Consider the following 18,220-nt stretch of genomic DNA (forward strand, 5'->3'; position numbering starts at 1 on the left):
AATAATGTAGCTACTAGGTTTACCGTAAAAATGGTTTATTTCACAAAATTTACAAAAATAAAGAGCAAGTTGATTTAGTGAAGAGTGCAAACTAGGCTTTGATCATGAATTACAAACAACAAAATCTAGCCTCTTCAATGAATAAAAATGAAAAGTGCTGGCTAACTAGCTAACAGTTAGACTATAACATTAGATCATGGTGAATTGAAGGGGCTTCCTGACAACAAAGAGCTTCCACTTGATACTTATCCAGCACCACAGCAAGCCACACATTTCAAAATGTCTTGACTATCGTTACATATTCTTACTGTTATAACGTTAGTGGCAAACATAAGACGGTTTGGAAAAATTGTATTTTTTTTTTTTTTATATTTGTCACTATGCTTGCTTATGGTGTGATATGACAGTTAGATAGATAGCATGATGCTATCAACTGCCAGGGACAACAGCTAACAGTAGCAATCACAGCTGACAATGTGCTAGCCAACAAGCCAAATGATCGTTATATTCTGAGCTGGCTAGATAACTAGCTATTAAAATAAAATAAAAACAATAAGACATTATGGAATTTATTTTATCCAGTTTACCGTTACTGCTATAAGCACCTTACCCCATCATCACTCTCGTCCATATCCCCAATGTTTTGTTGATCACTCTTCGCGAAGGAGCTGGCAAGCTGTTCTGACAGTTGTTCACTTCATATCCCTTGACTGACTGAAATCCCCACCACCATTTCTCAGTATATTAAAACTAGCCAATATTGACTTATGCTACCAAAAACGCATCAAACAGTTCTGTCCTCCGAAGAAAACTGACCCGTTTTCCTAACATGCAGGACGTGGTTTACACCACTCGTAACGTCTACTTTGCAGCCCTCAATCCAAGGAGCAGAATCCGTCTGGCTGGGAATGGATGACTGGAGGAACTCGAAACCCCACGAACTACTGTACTGTAGCTAGCTAGCCAGCGAGCTAACCACGAATTCGACTTCAGCCAGCTCCAGCATCCTTCTGAATCCAATAACCAGACATTGTTGACTCGAAAAGTTTGTTCTTCGGGTAGTTAACAATGCATTTACTTACCAACGATTGATTTATTCCATCTATGTGCAAAGCATTTTCTTGATCCGACGTCCTACTCCCGCTTCCTATCTGCTACACTTTGCCCTCGGTGTTTATCTATTGACTTTTGTTACGCTTTCCAGCCTTCCCCTCAAATATGGTGACACTTGGTACGTTCCCATCTAAAATCGCTTCGTAGTTCATACTATTCCTGATCTAACGAGGGTAGATTATCCTGTGGCAGATACAGGACATCGAGAAAGGAAAATAATGAAGCTCTTATCCAAAGATTAAACTGACTGGCAGCATGAAAACCTGTTCATGAACTATCTATCCATCATACATTTGCAATCATTTTAGAATAGAGCATTTCAGTCATGCATGCTGTATCTATGTAGGCTACCTTGTGCTTATGAAAGTTGTTTTCCCCGTGATGATAGGCTATCATGACTATGGCTAAACTATTCTCTGGAACCCATTCTGCTAGTTCAGAAATTCTGAGACGACAATTTCCCCTCATTCATGAGAAACGATTTAAATTTGGTTTAAGCGGTGTTGCCAATCGCTAAGCGTGTCTGTACAGCATGACTATAAATTGTGCCTTCCTATATATTATATTCTACTGAGACATTTACTTTATGTTCGTATTCTTATTTGTTATTATTTCTTATTGTTGTTGCATTGTCTAAAAGGAACCTCCAAGGAAGAATTTCATTGGACAGTACCATGTGTATCCTGTACATTCACTAATACAATTGGAAACGAATCCATATTACACACGTTTTACAAAAACCTGAAAATCTCAACCGAAAAATAACCTGATTGTACAGATAAAAAAACACATCCAATCAAGACATGCGGTTGAAATGCAGTGTGTGCAAAATGGAAAGAGAACAACAAAAAACACAGCCCATGATACCTCTCAGATAATGATTGGCAAGAAATGTATGGTACAAAATGAATAGAGTTAGTGCAAAGCTCCATGTGGCAGTCGGCCTATACATGCAGGGTTTATGTTCTGTGGCATGTACATTCATTTGATACAGTACTTTTTCACCACTCTCTTCTATTACTGGTCTCTAGGGGCACAGACAGACTAAACACCATTATTATGTATATCTTTCAAAAATGTCTGTATTTTTACATCACCACATGTAATCCTTAAATAGACATTTACTGCAAAGTGTTAGACTTCCCAAACATCAGGACAGAAAACAAGCTACGGGATGGGTGGCACAGATGTGCACAAGCCCACAGAAATGGGGATTATGATTTTGCTGTTTTAAGCAAGAACATAAGTGGAAAGAACCAGTTTTTCCTGTCTGATTCTTAAAGAAAACAAATACTCTGTAGCATAATTTCCTGGATGGTCAGGGCTGGGTTCAGGCTTAAACTTGTGCTTAGGGCCCCCGGCCGGTAAGGGCCCCCCAACCCAAATTGTTATTTAGTAGAACACACTAGATGCAATTTCAAAATTTGGATGTGCATCAGCTGTTTTTTTTCATGTTATTATCAGTCACTGACAGTTACTCCATTAGCCATGTCAACAATTTTTTGTTTGGTAATTAGTCTAGCCAGCTATAAACTTGTAGTAATCATTGCCGAATACCGACTGGGCCCGCAGGCCACGTACCCAGGGGCCCTGATTTGTTAGTCATACTCACTCAGATATCAAATTAACATGACATGACTCATTACAAAATGTGTAGAATTGCAGAAGATTAGCTTTAAAACTGCAAACATCTCTCCACCCCATGGCAAAATGGCTAGAATTGCAGAACATTTTGCTGTAAAAGACTTGTCTCTTTCCAATGTAGCGGATTTGAATGATATTATTGTTGATGTCTGTAAGCAGGAATCCACCCCGCTGTACACTGCATTGCCCCCCTCCCCCACCCCGGAACGCTGCTGCTACTCTCTGTTATCATCTATGCACTTTAATCACTCTACCTATGTGTACATATTACCTCGACACCGGTGCCCCTGCACATTGACTCTGTACCGGTACCCCCTGTATATAGCCTCCACATTGACTCTGTACCGGTACCTCCTGTATATAGCCTCCACATTGACTCTGTACCGGTACCCCCTGTATATAGCCTCCACATTGACTCTGTACCGGTATCCCTGTATATAGCCTCCACATTGACTCTGTACCGGTACCCCCTGTATATAGCCTCCACATTGACTCTGAACCTTAACCCCCTGTATATAGCCTCCATATTGACTCTGAACCTTAACCCCTGTATATAGCCTCCACATTGACTCTGAACCTTAACTCTGTACCCCCTGTATATAGCCTCCACATTGACTCTGAACCTTAACCCCCTGTATATAGCCTCCACATTGACTCTGAACCGGTAACCCCTGTATATAGCCTCCACATTGACTCTGTACCGGTACCCCCTGTATATAGCCTCCACATTGACTCTGAACCTTAACCCCTGTATATAGCCTCCACATTGACTCTGAACCTTAACCCCTGTATATAGCCTCCACATTGACTCTGAACCGGTACCCCTGTATATAGCCTCCACATTGACTCTGAACCTTAACCCCCTGTATATAGCCTCCACATTGACTCTGAACCTTAACCCCTGTATATAGCCTCCACATTGACTCTGAACCTTAACCCCCTGTATATAGCCTCCACATTGACTCTGAACCTTAACCCCTGTATATAGCCTCCACATTGACTCTGTACCGGTACCCCCTGTATATAGCCTCCACATTGACTCTGAACCTTAACCCCCTGTATATAGCCTCCACATTGACTCTGAACCTTAACCCCCTGTATATAGCCTCCACATTGACTCTGTACCGGTACCCCCTGTATATAGCCTCCACACTGACTCTGTACCGGTACCCCCTGTATATAGCCTCCACATTGACTCTGAACCTTAACCCCTGTATATAGCCTCCACATTGACTCTGTACCGGTACCCCCTGTATATAGCCTCCACATTGACTCTGTACCGGTACCCCCTGTATATAGCCTCCACATTGACTCTGTACCTGTATATAGGTGACTCTGTACCCCCTGTATATATAGCCTCCACATTGACTCTGTAACCCCCTGTATATAGCCTCCACACTGACTCTGTACCGGTACCCCCTGTATATAGCCTCCACATTGACTCTGAACCTTAACCCCCTGCATATAGCCTCCACATTGACTCTGAACCGGTACCCCCTGTATATAGCCTCCACATTGACTCTGTACCGGTACCCCCTGTATATAGCCTCCACATTGACTCTGTACCGGTACCCCCTGTATATAGCCTCCACATTGACTCTGAACCTTAACCCCCTGTATATAGCCTCCACATTGACTCTGTACAGGCACCCACTGTATATAGCCCCGCTATTGTTATTTACTGCTGCTCTTTAATCATTTGTTATTCTTATCTCCTACTTTTTTTGTTGTATTTTCTTAAAACTACATTGTTGGTTAAGGGCTTGTAAGTAAGCATTTCACTGTAAGGTCTAGTAGTTGTATTCAGCGCATTTGACAAATAAAACTTTGATTTGATATCGAGATGTCATATTGATGAGTCTACCTTTAATAAGATACTGTAGGTAAATAAAGCAATACATTTAGCAAGAGACTGCTAGACTTTAGAAAATTCAAATTTACCTGCATAAATATAGATTTTTATAGGCATTTGTGTAAATATAGACACGTTCCTCATTGCAAATGCATGGATATTTAGATCACAGACTGCCATATCTGATCAGAGTGTTAAGAGTTGAAAGGACATTGTTAATCATATATTTGACAGCGCAGGATTCATTTGCGGGTTTCGCGGAATAATATTGTTTAATCCTCTCTGCAAATAATTCATAAAGCATAGCAAATAAAGCAATATTCCTATTTTCCAGTACAATATTTGAAAATCCAACACTAGGGGGTGATCCAATTCCAGGTTGAGCCATTCACCCACACCCCCCTCACCTCAATCTTATTTGGAAGGTTTTCCCATAATAATACTATGGCATCCCAATGGTGTCAAAGACGACCATGGCCTATATACACAAGCAACACATAATTGGTTTTGCCTTTCAAATCATAACAAATAAGAGTGCTGACCTGATCCTAGATCAGCACTCCTACTCTGAGACACTTTGTGAATACAGACCGCGATGTTCAGTTTACCACAGTAGCATGGAGAGGCCTACAAGAATAAGTGGAGTTGGATTTATTTACAGAGGGTTAAGGTTAGACAGAGGATACTGGTGGGCTTAACCCACCTAAATACTAATAATCTCATTAGTTCATTAGTGTGGACACAGACAACCAGGAGATGTGTGTGAAATCTGTCTCTTCAGTAATTACACTGTAATGACACTGCGGAGCTGTTTGTTATAAATACCCATTTCAAGAGGCTAAAATACAGGACTGCTCCATGGGCTGTTTGTGATTATTGTCCAGAGGACTGCTCCATGGGCTGTTTGTGATCATTGTCCAGAGGACTTCAGAGACCGGTGGGTTATCTCTTGAAAAGATGATATGTCTTTCTAGGCCATTTAGTCTGAGGAATGACAGACAAGCCCCGGATACCTACTAGCTATCATTCCATCTGGGTGTGGAGCTATAGAGAGTATTATTCGTCTTACGTTGTCATGACTCATGTCTCATGGAAGTTGATTGGCTGGTTTTATGTCTACACTACCAAGAGCACTTTAACATCTCAAATCTACTTTATATTTATCCCTGGCTGGTTAGTTTAATCTACTGTACATTAGGGCCCTGGATGGTTAGTTTTGGTATAATCCCAGTGCTCAAAATCACAAATGCTCTTCTTGGGAATTATCAATGTAATGTTGATTGTAAAAATCACATACTTATGTAGTAGCCTAAGGACACAAATGCAAACAGTATACTGTACTGTAATTACGGAACAATCAAGGATGTGAAGCCACAACATCTCATCAAGTCATCAACTGTACATGCAACTGGATCATCCATCAGATACACTTTCAGTAGCAGCACATCTCTGCACACACAGAACCTAAACAGCAACTCACCTTCTGAGCTGGAACAGGCTTTATCATGGAGGGACGAGCAGCACTGATCACAGAGGATGGAGCAGCAACTGTTGAGACTGTGGGTTTTGACATAGCTGAGCTCACCACAGAAGGCTCTGAAGAAGAAGCCGGTGAGGTCACAACACTGGATTGAGTGACAGCTATAGATGTGGAGAGACTCCTTGTCACTGCGTTCCTGTACGTGTCTCCAGGTACCTTTGAGGACCTCTCCTTGACTGCATACAGAAAGGTCTTGCGCTCTTCTGGACTTCTAAGGAACACTTGTGAACCACTCTGTGGACCTCTTGGCTTCTCACCAGCCTCCTTCTGCTTTGCACTGCTAACCCAACTGTTAGTGCTGCTGGGGCAATGGGGGCTGGGAGCCACGTTGGGTTGGGTAGGTGCTGGGGCTGGGGCCGGGGCCTGGTGGAAAGGCTTCTGGCTTGGCTTGTCCATCTCCATCTCAGTGGCCTTAGGCCCGTGGGTGTCGGGCACGGATCCTTCTGCTGGGTGCAGGAAGCTTACTCGTGGTGCTGCAGAATAAGCTTGAGAGGGGGGTGCTGGGTTGGTGGCGATGGTTGGTGTCCCCGCTAGTGGCTGTTGATTGTCCTTGTTCATCATTGTCTGAGGACTGTCCTCCCGCAGGACCCAAACAGGGAAATCCGACTCCGAGGTACTGAGACTATGATCCTGTAATCCAGTCACTGATTCCAGATCAGCTTTCAACAATAAATTCTGGTAGTTCTGAGTCTGAGGGTCTCCTGAGACGACCGAAGCCACATCTCCAGCATGAGCTGAATAATCGGATGTTTCCCCTCTCTCTCTGGCTTTTTCGTCTACTTCTTGATTTGAGTTGATGTCTACTCTCAAGGCTGTGACACTGCAGTCCTCTATGTGGTCAGGTGGGATGGGTGCTGCGGCTACAGATGTGGATGTCACTATAGCTCCAGCCGAGTTGTTCGTCGACCCTCCTTCCTCTGTGGCGATGGAGCTGGCAGTGTCAGCAGGATACGGCAGGTCATGGGCCTTAGAGGGCGACTGCAGTCGAATAAAGAGGAAGGAAGTCTTAACCTGATGATGATGATCGGCCATTTCCTCTAAGGGAGGGGGATCTTTTGGTGCGCTGCAGGAGGGGGGTGAGAGGGGGCAACACGGCCCTGCAGAGGGCTCAGTGAAAGAGGCGATGGGTTCCCAAGGCCAGTTCTACATATGTCACTGCAGAGTTGAGAGAGAGAGAGAGAGAGAGAGAGAGAGAGAGAGAGAGAGAGAGAGAGAGAGAGAGAGAGAGAGAGAGAGAGAGAGAGAGAGAGAGAGAGAGAGAGAGAGAGAGAGAGAGAGAGAGAGATCCATTAATGCCCCTAAAGAAGGTATATTTTAGAGTTACCCTCCTCTCTGCTTTTACACACTTTAGAAAACATCAGTTCCACTCAAAGCTGACCGAAGTCTCAGCAGCCTTGCATAAGACCCAACTGCTATGAAGTCACTATGATACATCTGGTCAGATCATTCTACAATCACCCCTCCCTGCCACACACACACGCGCATACACACACACACGTGCGCATACACACACACATGCACACACACACACACGGGCATACACACACACACGGGCATACACACACACACACACACACACACATGCACATACACACACGCACACACACAAAAGCACACACACACACATCAAGCCCATCCCCCATCCCAAGCTAACATATCAGTGCTGACACTGTGACCTAAGCCTCTAATGCCCAGGGTTCACTTACGGACATCATCAAATCAACATGGACTCTCGTGCCCTTTGCCACAGTGAAAAGGCTAGGAGTGTGCTGGGGTCATCTAACCAACAGCAGTGAAATGCCCACCCTCCCATACAATACATCTGCTATTTCCCTGGTCACACACACTGTTTCTCACAGTACCAATAAGAGAAATGAAACCACTGGGTAAATGTAGTGTGTTTATTCACAGAATATACTGTTAATTCTTAAACTGGCAAATGTATAAATTGCATTGGGGGATTTTTACTGGGAAATACATTGTATCATTGAATAGGGCTGCACTTCGACAGCTCATAAGATATCTCTTAGGCCTGCAGTGAAATAAATGTGATACAGGCCAACTCTCATGAATGTCAGTAGACCGAAAAAATTGGCAAATTGAAAGTGAAACTTTGCAAGCAAGCATTGTCAGGAGCTGTTTGGTAGTACAGAAGAATATCCACGTGAGGTTTTGTCAGCAAATATGCAATATGGCAGCACAGTAGATCCCCTCTGGGGCATTTCTTAATCTGATAACTGAGGAAGAAACCGTTTAATCATGTGACTTCATCTACAGTCACTCAGACTGATGCAATTCTGGTAAAGATGAAATAAAACACCGCCCAAGACTTATATGCATAGAAAAGTATTGTAATATTGACCATGTGGGTTATAAATACTTACCCTAATTAAATATGCTCATTAAATCAATTCAACAATCAATAGGCTGTATGAATAAAGAACGCGTTAGACTATGACTATTTAGTCAGACCAGGTCTTCAATCAGACAAAACACTTCGCCCCCCCTCCACACCTGTCCTCTACTCTTTAATCTTTACTCTGGCAGTATCCGAAATTGCACCCCTTTCCTTTTACACTGCACTACTTTTGACCAGAGCAATATGGCTTGGGTCAAAAACATACGATGCCATTTGGGATGCATGCTTTATTTGTATTTTTTTTAAACACACACCATTGTACTGAGCAGACCAGAAATGCTGAAATGTGTGGCAGAATGCCCATTTCATCTCCAGTACGGTTATTACTGTGGAGCCAGCCGAGGTTTAGGGGACGTGCTTAATGCCAGTTTGAAGTGGGATCCGTCTAATTCAGTAGTCAAGCAGTGTGACCCACATACAGAAACACACAGAGACGTTTCTAACAGGAAAAAACATTATCTCCAACCAGGGTCACGATGTGCCACAGACTGTACAGCCAATGTGGTCTAACCATTGTCTTTGTGCTTTTTTTGTTGGCCAGTGGCAAATTTAAGAATAGGAGGATAGAGTTGATGGTAGCTATGATAGCCTACACTGCTTTAAACATTTTTGAATGGCCAATTGTGTATTGTAAGTATACAGACAGATTTCCACTTTCCTAGTGCTGTGGTGGTGGAGGTTAGATGGACCGACCGCCAATAAGCAATTTTCCACTGTTATCATAGTACTGTGTAGTACTGCCCAATTATAGTATATCCTCTGTTTACAGAATGGTTGGCCATTAACTTACTGTAGCATACAAAATGCTGGAAGTCCAACTGAACTGATTCCAAAGCTGACCACATTGTAAGTACCCCAAGCCATGTCTTTTCCAAGCTGAAGTTACTCTACATTTTAAATGTAATGACATTTTTAACTGGAGAATTTGTCTTGTTTGTGTTCTTTCTTTTACTGGTGAAAACAAAGTAGTGAACCCACCCTCCATCCCTTCCCAGTGTCCCCCACAACCTGACCACAGCCTCAAACACCCACCCTCCATCTCGCCCCAGTGTCCCCCACAACCTGACCAAAGCCTCAATATCACAGGCTGCAAAGTTTCAAGTTAAATGTGCTTGTTAGCATTCTGATTTGTTAGATGTTCACCAAAGCTCTAGATTATATCAATACCAACAGGGGCTTGTGTTATTGAAACTAAACACGCAGGATATTATGTCATCAGAGGACTCCTGGGGTAGGGAGTCGTGGTTTTAGGGGGAAGCACTGGTTTTTGGTCAGTTTCACTGCCTGACCTCGCCCTCATTCATCACTAGAGCCGTGCTGATGGTTTCCCTTCACACTGAAATAATTGTCTTGGCAGCCTTAATGATGTGGGCTGGACAAGCGTGAGCCAGCAATGGAAAACAGCTGGGCTAGCTGGGCTAGCAATGAAAACAGCTGGGCTAGCAATGACAACAGCTGGGCTAGCTGGGCTAGCAATGAAAACAGCTGGGCTAGCAATGACAACAGCTGGGCTAGCTGGGCTAGCAATGACAACAGCTGGGCTAGCAATGAAAACAGCTGGGCTAGCAATGACAACAGCTGGGCTAGCAATGACAACAGCTGGGCTAGCAATGACAACAGCGGGGCTAGCTGGGCTAGCAATGAAAACAGCTGGGCTAGCAATGACAACAGCTGGGCTAGCAATGACAACAGCGGGGCTAGCTGGGCTAGCAATGAAAACAGCTGGGCTAGCAATGAAAACAGACTACCCCTCTATTTGATAAAAGAACCTCAATTTTTTCAGGCCCAGAGGAAGTCAAGAGCTTTTCTTAGAAAACAAGTGTTAATTCATAATTTCAAGTACCACAAAAAGTAGCCGTTGAATGTGATACAATCCTTCCAAAGGGTCAGACTCAAAGCTAAACTACTCATTCCACGTCAGAACCATCAAATTAAATGGTATTTAACATCCATATATATTTTTGATAGTCCCCACAATGTTACAAGCCCAATGTCTGCCTTTCAATGGCCTAGTTTCAGAAAGGCTCCAAAGGCAATGTAGTCTAATATAAGCACCACTTGGGAGTGTGGACAGAGTTAAACTAAAGTCCTTCTGAAGTCTTGGTCTCTCGCCCACATGCCTTGGATGCTGGTGGCGGTGTAGTGATAAGGCAGAAGACATGGTGGTGCCTTGCATGGGCGGCCAACCAAACATTCACAGTCGTGATAAAAGGAAAGAGTGGGGGGCGTTGTCATAATCCCGGCCTACAGCTTGTGACCTAGTCCTAACAGAGAGGAATCTGTCTGGGAAACAAACCTCTCTTTATAGGAAGTCTTTCTGAAGGGAGTCAGACCGTTAAAGCATTTTACTGCTGATGGACACTATTTGCTGTCATTGCTATGGGGTTCTGTATGCTAACATCGATTCCTCCTTAATGATGCTTTCTTGCGATTTTGAAGATTACATTAAAGACAACCAATGTAATTGAAATGACTGCATATGCTACTCTTGAATGCACAAGATATAAGGTTAAGTTACTTATAGTAACAGGCTATTTAGATTCATTCTAGGCATTGTATAATTTATTCAGAAAACAGCAAGGTGAGTCAGTGTATTAAAGCAAGGCGAGTCAGTGTATTAAAGCAAGGCGAGTCAGTGTATTAAAGCAAGGCGAGTCAGTGTATTAAAGCAAGGTGAGTCAGTGTATTAAAGCAAGGCGAGTCAGTGTATTAAAGCAAGGCAAGTCAGTGTATTAAAGCAAGGCGAGTCAGTGTATTAAAGCAAGGCGAGTCAGTGTATTAAAGCAAGGCGAGTCAGTGTATTAAAGCAAGGCGAGTCAGTGTATTAAAGCAAGGCGAGTCAGTGTATTAAAGCAAGGCGAGTCAGTGTATTAAAGCAAGGCGAGTCAGTGTATTAAAGCAAGGCGAGTCAGTGTATTAAAGCAAGGCGAGTCAGTGTATTAAAGCAAGGCGAGTCAGTGTATTAAAGCAAGGCGAGTCAGTGTATTAAAGCAAGGCGAGTTAGTGTATTAAAAGCAAGGCGAGTCAGTGTATTAAAGCAAGGTGAGTCAGTGTATTAAAGCAAGGTGAGTCAGTGTATTAAAGCAAGGTGAGTCAGTGTATTAAAGCAAGGTGAGTCAGTGTATTGGGGGAAAAAAGAACACACCTATAATGTTAAATACACCAACAGTCTATTCTACAGGAAGTATTGATACAGCATACTGTTCTGATGGAACGTTTACATTCAAGTTTAAGCAAGATAATGTAATAAGACACAAGTGGATCTGGTATGAAAAGGATCAAATAATATGTCATTTTCTTCCCCTCCCAAGTCATCCAGGCTGTATCACATCCGGCCGTGATTGGGAGTCCCATAGGGCGGCACACAATTGGCCCAGCGTCGTCCGGGTTTGGCCGGTGTAGGCCATCAATGTTAATAAGAATTTGTTCTTAACTGACTTGCAGAGTTAAATAAAGGTTAAAAAATGTATTACGGTAATCATCACTCTTTTGGAGGGCTGATAACTCTCTGTTGTGTCTATAATAATAACAATTATTTTTTACAATGCTGTAATAATGTAATGATAATTTTTGTTCAGTAGTTTAACATTTTCCTCCCCAGTACACATACCTCAGCCACTTATATAGTATCAAAATGTGTACATGACACTTCATCCTCCCTCAGGTCATAAAAGGCACCCACCTTCATCTACATCTCAAGGTGACTAAAGTTTATTCCAGGTCACTCAAATACCTCAGATCCAATTACTGAAACTTCCAATTTGCACAACTTGACATAAACCACAGAGTCAGATGCTAAGTTCCCCCTTATAATAATTTAAATGTACCATTTATAGTCAATTCTCCAAACCAACTCTGATTTTTAATTGAAGCTTACAGTCGTTTACCAAGAGGCAGTTTCTGGAATCAGTCATTGACTTACTTTCATGAAAGTATACCTTCACTCTTGAATCATTGTGTCCAAAATCTCTTTCAAAGGCAACAGCGGTCAGATCCAGCAGGGCTTCAAATGTACGTGTATGAGAGAGATCATTAAATACCATGTAACGTTGCTGAACTTCTTGCTACATGCGCGCAAAGGTGTGCTTCCCGTGGTCTCTCCGTTCTTTTTCTGTTACCTCGTTCTCTCGCTCCATGTACCCCAAACTGAGATTTTTTGGCGACCTTATTTAGCATCGCAGGTTCTCAAAGGCATACTTTGTCAAGTGGGGGAAAATACACTGTCAACCCCTCTTATGTGTCATCGGCACCCTCAGACCGGAGCGCAGGAGAGGTTAAGATATTCAGACATTCTGTACTATGTCTACTATAATCAGTTCCGCAACTGACAAAATAACATATTCAGGGATTGACTTTCATTGTGCTTCATACTTTTTTTTAATGTTGTGTTGCTTCTTACTATTTTTACAGGCAGACCTAATTATGTTGAAATAATGTATTTGTCTCTGTAGGAATCATTTTACATTTTTGCATAGTAGTCACAACCTGTCCGATATTTCTCCTTCCTCTCTGTTCATTGTCAAATGGCAGTGTGTTTACTTAACAGTGATGGCACCAGTGAACCAGATGATTGTGATGATAGGGATAGGAGGTGTTTCCAGCTGATTGCCCAGGGAAATACAGCGTTGTATTACACCCTGAACTCAGTGGAACAGCACAATGACTGACCTGTCCATCCAGACACGACAAAAACACACACACGCATACACACACACACACACACACAGACAGACAGACAGACAGACAGACAGACAGACAGACAGACAGACAGACAGACAGACAGACAGACAGACAGACAGACAGACAGACAGACAGACAGACAGACAGACAGACAGACAGACAGACAGCAGAAACACACACACACACACGTGTTATGTACAATAATTGTAAATGTTTTATGTCATTTTTTATAACATTTTTAATGTTGATGTGACATTAAAGGAAGTATGCATAGCATATTGGGAACACTCTATACAAATGCTACAAAAAAAACAGTCACACAGCAAATTCAATAGAAACGTAGGGGACCATTTCGTCTATAAAGCATGTGTAGGTCCACACATCCCTGGTTTTCCTATAGAAGGCCGTTGTGTATGACAGAAGTAGAGCTGTTTCCAATCTGCTCTCGTTCTGCCTCTAATCCAAAGAGTATGCTTGTGTCAGTTAAGCACAATGCATTGATTGTGCTCAGAGGAAATGATCTTATGCTCGCCTCTTTCATTAGCACCAGAACAGCACACTTGCAATAGTGCTACACTGTACAATAGTCCCACACTGTGTATACAAAAAGCCTATATACTCTTAGAATAAAAGGTGCTATCTAGAACTTTAAAGGATTATTCCGCTGTCCCCATAGGATAACCACTTTGTAGAATAATTGCTGGTACTAGGTAGAACCCTTTTGGTTCCAGGTAGAACCCTTTCCACAGAGGGTTCTATCTGATACCCAAAAGGGTTCTAACTTGATATCCAAAAGGGTTCTCCTATGGGGACAGCCCGAAGAACACTTTTGGAACCCTTGTTTCTAAGAGTGTACTTAAAGTGCATCTAAATAATGTCAGCCAGCAGGTCATGAAGATGCATTACTGTGTGTATGTGATGACAGGTTCTGGAAGGGAAGTGTGTGTGTGTGTGTGTGTGTGTGTGTGTGTATATGTGTGTCCACTTGTGTGTGCACTCATGTGCATGTGACAAAGTCTGTGTGGCCAAGGAAGCCTTTGTCGGTACCAACCCTTTGGACAGCACTTGTTGACAAAAGTTCAACATCTTGGTTCATTTAGATGCCTTCTCTTCCGCAGTAAGTTAGTTTCCCAAGTAACGATTCATTCATCCCGGCAGTTCAGTTGGTAACCACTGCCTCTCCTTGTGTGACACAGCTTCCTGCTATTCAAGGATGTTGTCACTCACTGGGTACCTTTTTATCTTCATCCATTTGGACATTACTGTATATTTAACCTGATAGATTACCGTTGGAGAAGTGAGACACACATATACGCACACACACACAGTTATTTGCATGCTTGTCTTGGTCAGGCTGAGGTGATTGTACGATGGCAGTATGGCGCCTGAATATGTAACCTATATTTATTTCATCATGACTATTTCAAATACATACACCTTCAAACTCATACAGTGTGTAAGTATTGAAAATTAAACTATTTTAACTTGATAGAAAAAAACAATGTTCTCATCCGAAGGGGGGGTTGGTGGCAGGATAAAATAGTAAATATATATTTTTTAAACATGTAGCAATGTATATATATTTTTTAAACCTCCAATAAGCTTCTTGAAATCTCCTGTTCCTAAACCAGATGCATTTGTAAAGAGGACAGCGTTTTTAATGTGAGGGTTTCAAAATTAGGACATGATTTATGAAATTAATTTCCTTCTGATTCGAGGTCAGTGCTAATTAGAGACACACTTCTCCCCACAATAAAGAAATGGGTCAGAGAGTGACATGAGAACGATCAGCCACCCTGTCTCTGTCCCAAATAGCACCCTACTTCCTATGTAGTGCACTACTTTTGACCAGGGCTAATCGACAGGCCCCGTCTCTCTCTCTCTCTCTCTATGTTTCACACCACCTGGACCAGTTTGCTGAAGCTCCAGTTAAAGTTGGTCGACACAAAACAGTCACCCAGTAATATTTTTGTTTGTTTGTATAGCTGCCTTTAGCCCTGTTGACATAGTTACAGAACGTACTGTAACGTTCCAATGTAACAATATCAATAGCTTTCACTGTTGATTCCATTCCACATAATCATAATCTGTAGTCGACATGATCCTCACCATCGTCATCACCACCACCCTAGTCATCTCCTTCTTCATCCCATCAAACACACCAGCTATAACCCTGCCATACTGTGACAAGCTGTGCTGACAATGCCGCTCAAATCTGTGTGTGTGTGTGTGTGTGTGTGTGTGTGCACATGTGCGTGGGGCTGCCTAGTTATCAAGGATTGTTTGATGATTTATGGAATGTGATACACAGGAGTTCCATTTAAACAATCACTTCAGCTCGCCCAGACAGACAGGCCAGGTGCCAGTCCTTGGAAAGAGAGACCCAGATGTTGACCCCGGCAGCCCAGAGGTCGACCTAATTGCAGTGCCGTGCGTTGGAGGAGGAATTCCAGTCAAAACAGAGGGAGGTCTGAAAGGGCCATTGTTCTGTTAATCATGCCTGGGCTACATGTAGAAGTAAGATGTCAGTTTGGCTCAGAGCAGCACAGACCTATAGCTGGAGTTTCAACTCAAAACGGGTGAAGTTATGATTGAAATCGCCATTTTCTCAACGTGACACGCAATGATTAAAGTGAAGGAGGAAGAAAATACATTGGGTTGTTTACATGTCTGTCATTTAGCAGACACTCTTATCTAGAGTGACTTACAGTTAGTGCATTCATCTTAAGATAGCGAAGTGGGACAACCACATGTCATAGTAAGACAATTTGTCCTCAATAAAGAAGTGAAGTGCAAAGTCATTGCTAGTGGGGGGGGGGGTCAATTGCAAGTCTAACAGTCCCGCTACACTACAATCATCGGGTGACCGGCGTTGGCGTCAGACAGACGGCGTTGGCGTCAGACAGACGTTAAAAAGGGAATGCTTCCCTTGAAATCAATGAAAGCTGCTATACTGCCTATGTTGCGTCACATCCAATGCAGCGTCCAAGCTCAAGAATCGGCAAGGTTACATTTTTGACGGCTGACACGCGTGTTCATTCTATCTGAATTTAAACAATTTAAAATAAAGTTAATTTGGGTTGCATATGGCCTCCACTAGACACCACTGGTTATTTTACTGAGAAGCTACTAGCTAGCAGAAACTCAAGCTAGCTTGACTATGTTCACAATGTAAACAAAAGCAAAATGTGAAATTAGAGGATCATTTCGCACAACCACGAGCAACAATTTAAGAGTACTTGCAAAAAAATGGACCAAAGCTATTGTACTGATGCATAACGGATGGATATGGTACCGTAGGGGAGAATAGAATACACAAGCTCTGTGTAGCAGGTAGAACGTCACAATGACATGACGCTGATGGCAAAACACTGCTTAAAGTAGAGATAAAGTGTCAAGAGGGCCAAGAGACCAGAGTTGGCAGAAAGGGGTACTTGGGTTGAGGTGTAGGGTTTGAGCATAGCCTGAAGTTAGGGAATTGGACGCAAGCTTGAAGTGGACGCAAGCTTCAACTGGAAGCCGGTGGAGTGTGCGGAGGAATGGGGTGAGATGGGAGAACTTGAGAAAGTTGAACACCAGGTGGCTGTGGTGTTCAGGATTAGTTGCAGGGGTTTGATGGCACAAGCGAGGAGCCCAGCCAACAACGAGTTGCACTAGTCCATACAGGAGATAACAAGTGCATGTGAAGTAGGGTCGTACGTTACAATATTGTACAGCATGAATCTGCAGGAGTGAGCCACTGCTTTTATGTTTGCAGAGAACCACAGGGTGTTGTCCAGGGTCACGCCAAGGTTCTTTGCACTCTGGGAGGGGGAAATCTTGGAGTTGTCAACCGTTATACATAGGTCTTGGAGCGAGACGGCCTTCCCCGGGAGGAAGAGCAGCTCCGCCTTGTCGAGGTTGAGCTTGAGGCAGTGAGCCAACATCCAAGCTGAGATCTGTCAGGCACACTGAGATGCATGTCGCCACCTAGGTCTCAGGAAGTGGGGAAGGAGAAATTAGTTTAGTGTCATCCGCATAGCAGTGATAGGAGATACCATGTGAGGATATGTACAGTGCATTCAGAAAGTATTCAGTATTCAGGAAGTGTTCTCCCATCTCCACAGAGGAACTCTGGAGCTCTGACAGTGACCATCGGGTTCTTGGTCACCTCCCTGACCAAGGCCCTTCTCCCCCGATTGCGCAGTTTGGCCGGGTGGGCAGCTCTATGAAAAGTCTTGGAAGTTCCAAACTTCTTTCATTTAAGAATGATGGAGGCCACTGTCTTCTTGGGGACCTTCAATGCTGCAGAATGATTTTGGTAGCCTTCCCCAGATCTGTGCCTCGACACAATCCTGTCTCTGAGCTCTACGGACAATTCCATCGACCTCGTGGCTTGGTTTTTGGTCTGAAATGCACTGTCAACTGTGGGACCTTATATAGACAGGTGTGTGCCTTTCAAAACATGTCCAATCAATTGAATTTACCACAGATGGACTCCAATCAAGTTGTGGAAATATCTCAAGGATGATCAATGGAAACTGGATGCACCTGAGCTCAATTTCAAGTCTCATAGCAAAGGGTCTGAATAGTATTATTTTTTTTACATTTCCAAAAACCTGTTTTCGATTTGTGATTATGGGGTATTGTGTGTAGATCAATGAGGGGGTTTAAAACAAAAATCAATTTTAGAATAAGGCTGTAACGTAACAAAATGTGGAAAAGTCTAAATACTTTGAGAATACACTGTATAGAGAGAAGAGGGCCTAGAGCCGAGTCCTGGGTGAACCCGGTTGGAGCGGCCTGCAAGGTAAAATTCAATCCAAGATTTGCAGGGCTTCCCAGCCCCTATAGGGTGTAGTGGATACATCTAGGAGGATGAGAACAGAAGAGAGAGAGAGTCAGCTTTGGCAGTGAGGAGAGCCTCTGTGACACAGGAGAGCAGTCTTGGTTAAGTGATTTGTATTTAAGCCTGACTGGTTAGGGTCAAGAA

At 43.1% G+C, this 18,220-nt stretch overlaps 1 protein-coding gene across 5 annotated transcripts in view; it reads right to left on the minus strand.

Moving 5' to 3' along the window:
- psd3l (pleckstrin and Sec7 domain containing 3, like) overlaps positions 1-12,761 on the minus strand; it is a 156,612-nt gene extending 143,851 nt beyond the window's left edge. For 2 of the 5 annotated variants that reach the window (XM_042302669.1, XM_042302668.1), the window contains exons 1-2: positions 12,491-12,761; positions 6,090-7,304 (exon numbers count right to left, since the gene is read on the minus strand). In XM_042302669.1, coding sequence (XP_042158603.1) covers positions 6,090-7,181 — 1,092 coding nt within the window. In that variant the 5' untranslated portion in view covers positions 7,182-7,304; positions 12,491-12,761. Of the gene's footprint in view, positions 1-610; positions 902-1,082; positions 1,225-6,089; positions 7,305-12,490 lie in introns of those variants that run through there. The other 3 variants (XM_042302672.1, XM_042302670.1, XM_042302671.1) reach the window with 3 other exon arrangements.
- Positions 12,762-18,220: the final 5,459 nt, after the last annotated feature.

Source organism: Oncorhynchus tshawytscha, linkage group LG20, assembly GCF_018296145.1.
Source record: "Oncorhynchus tshawytscha isolate Ot180627B linkage group LG20, Otsh_v2.0, whole genome shotgun sequence".
Taxonomy (NCBI): Eukaryota; Metazoa; Chordata; class Actinopteri; order Salmoniformes; family Salmonidae; genus Oncorhynchus; species Oncorhynchus tshawytscha.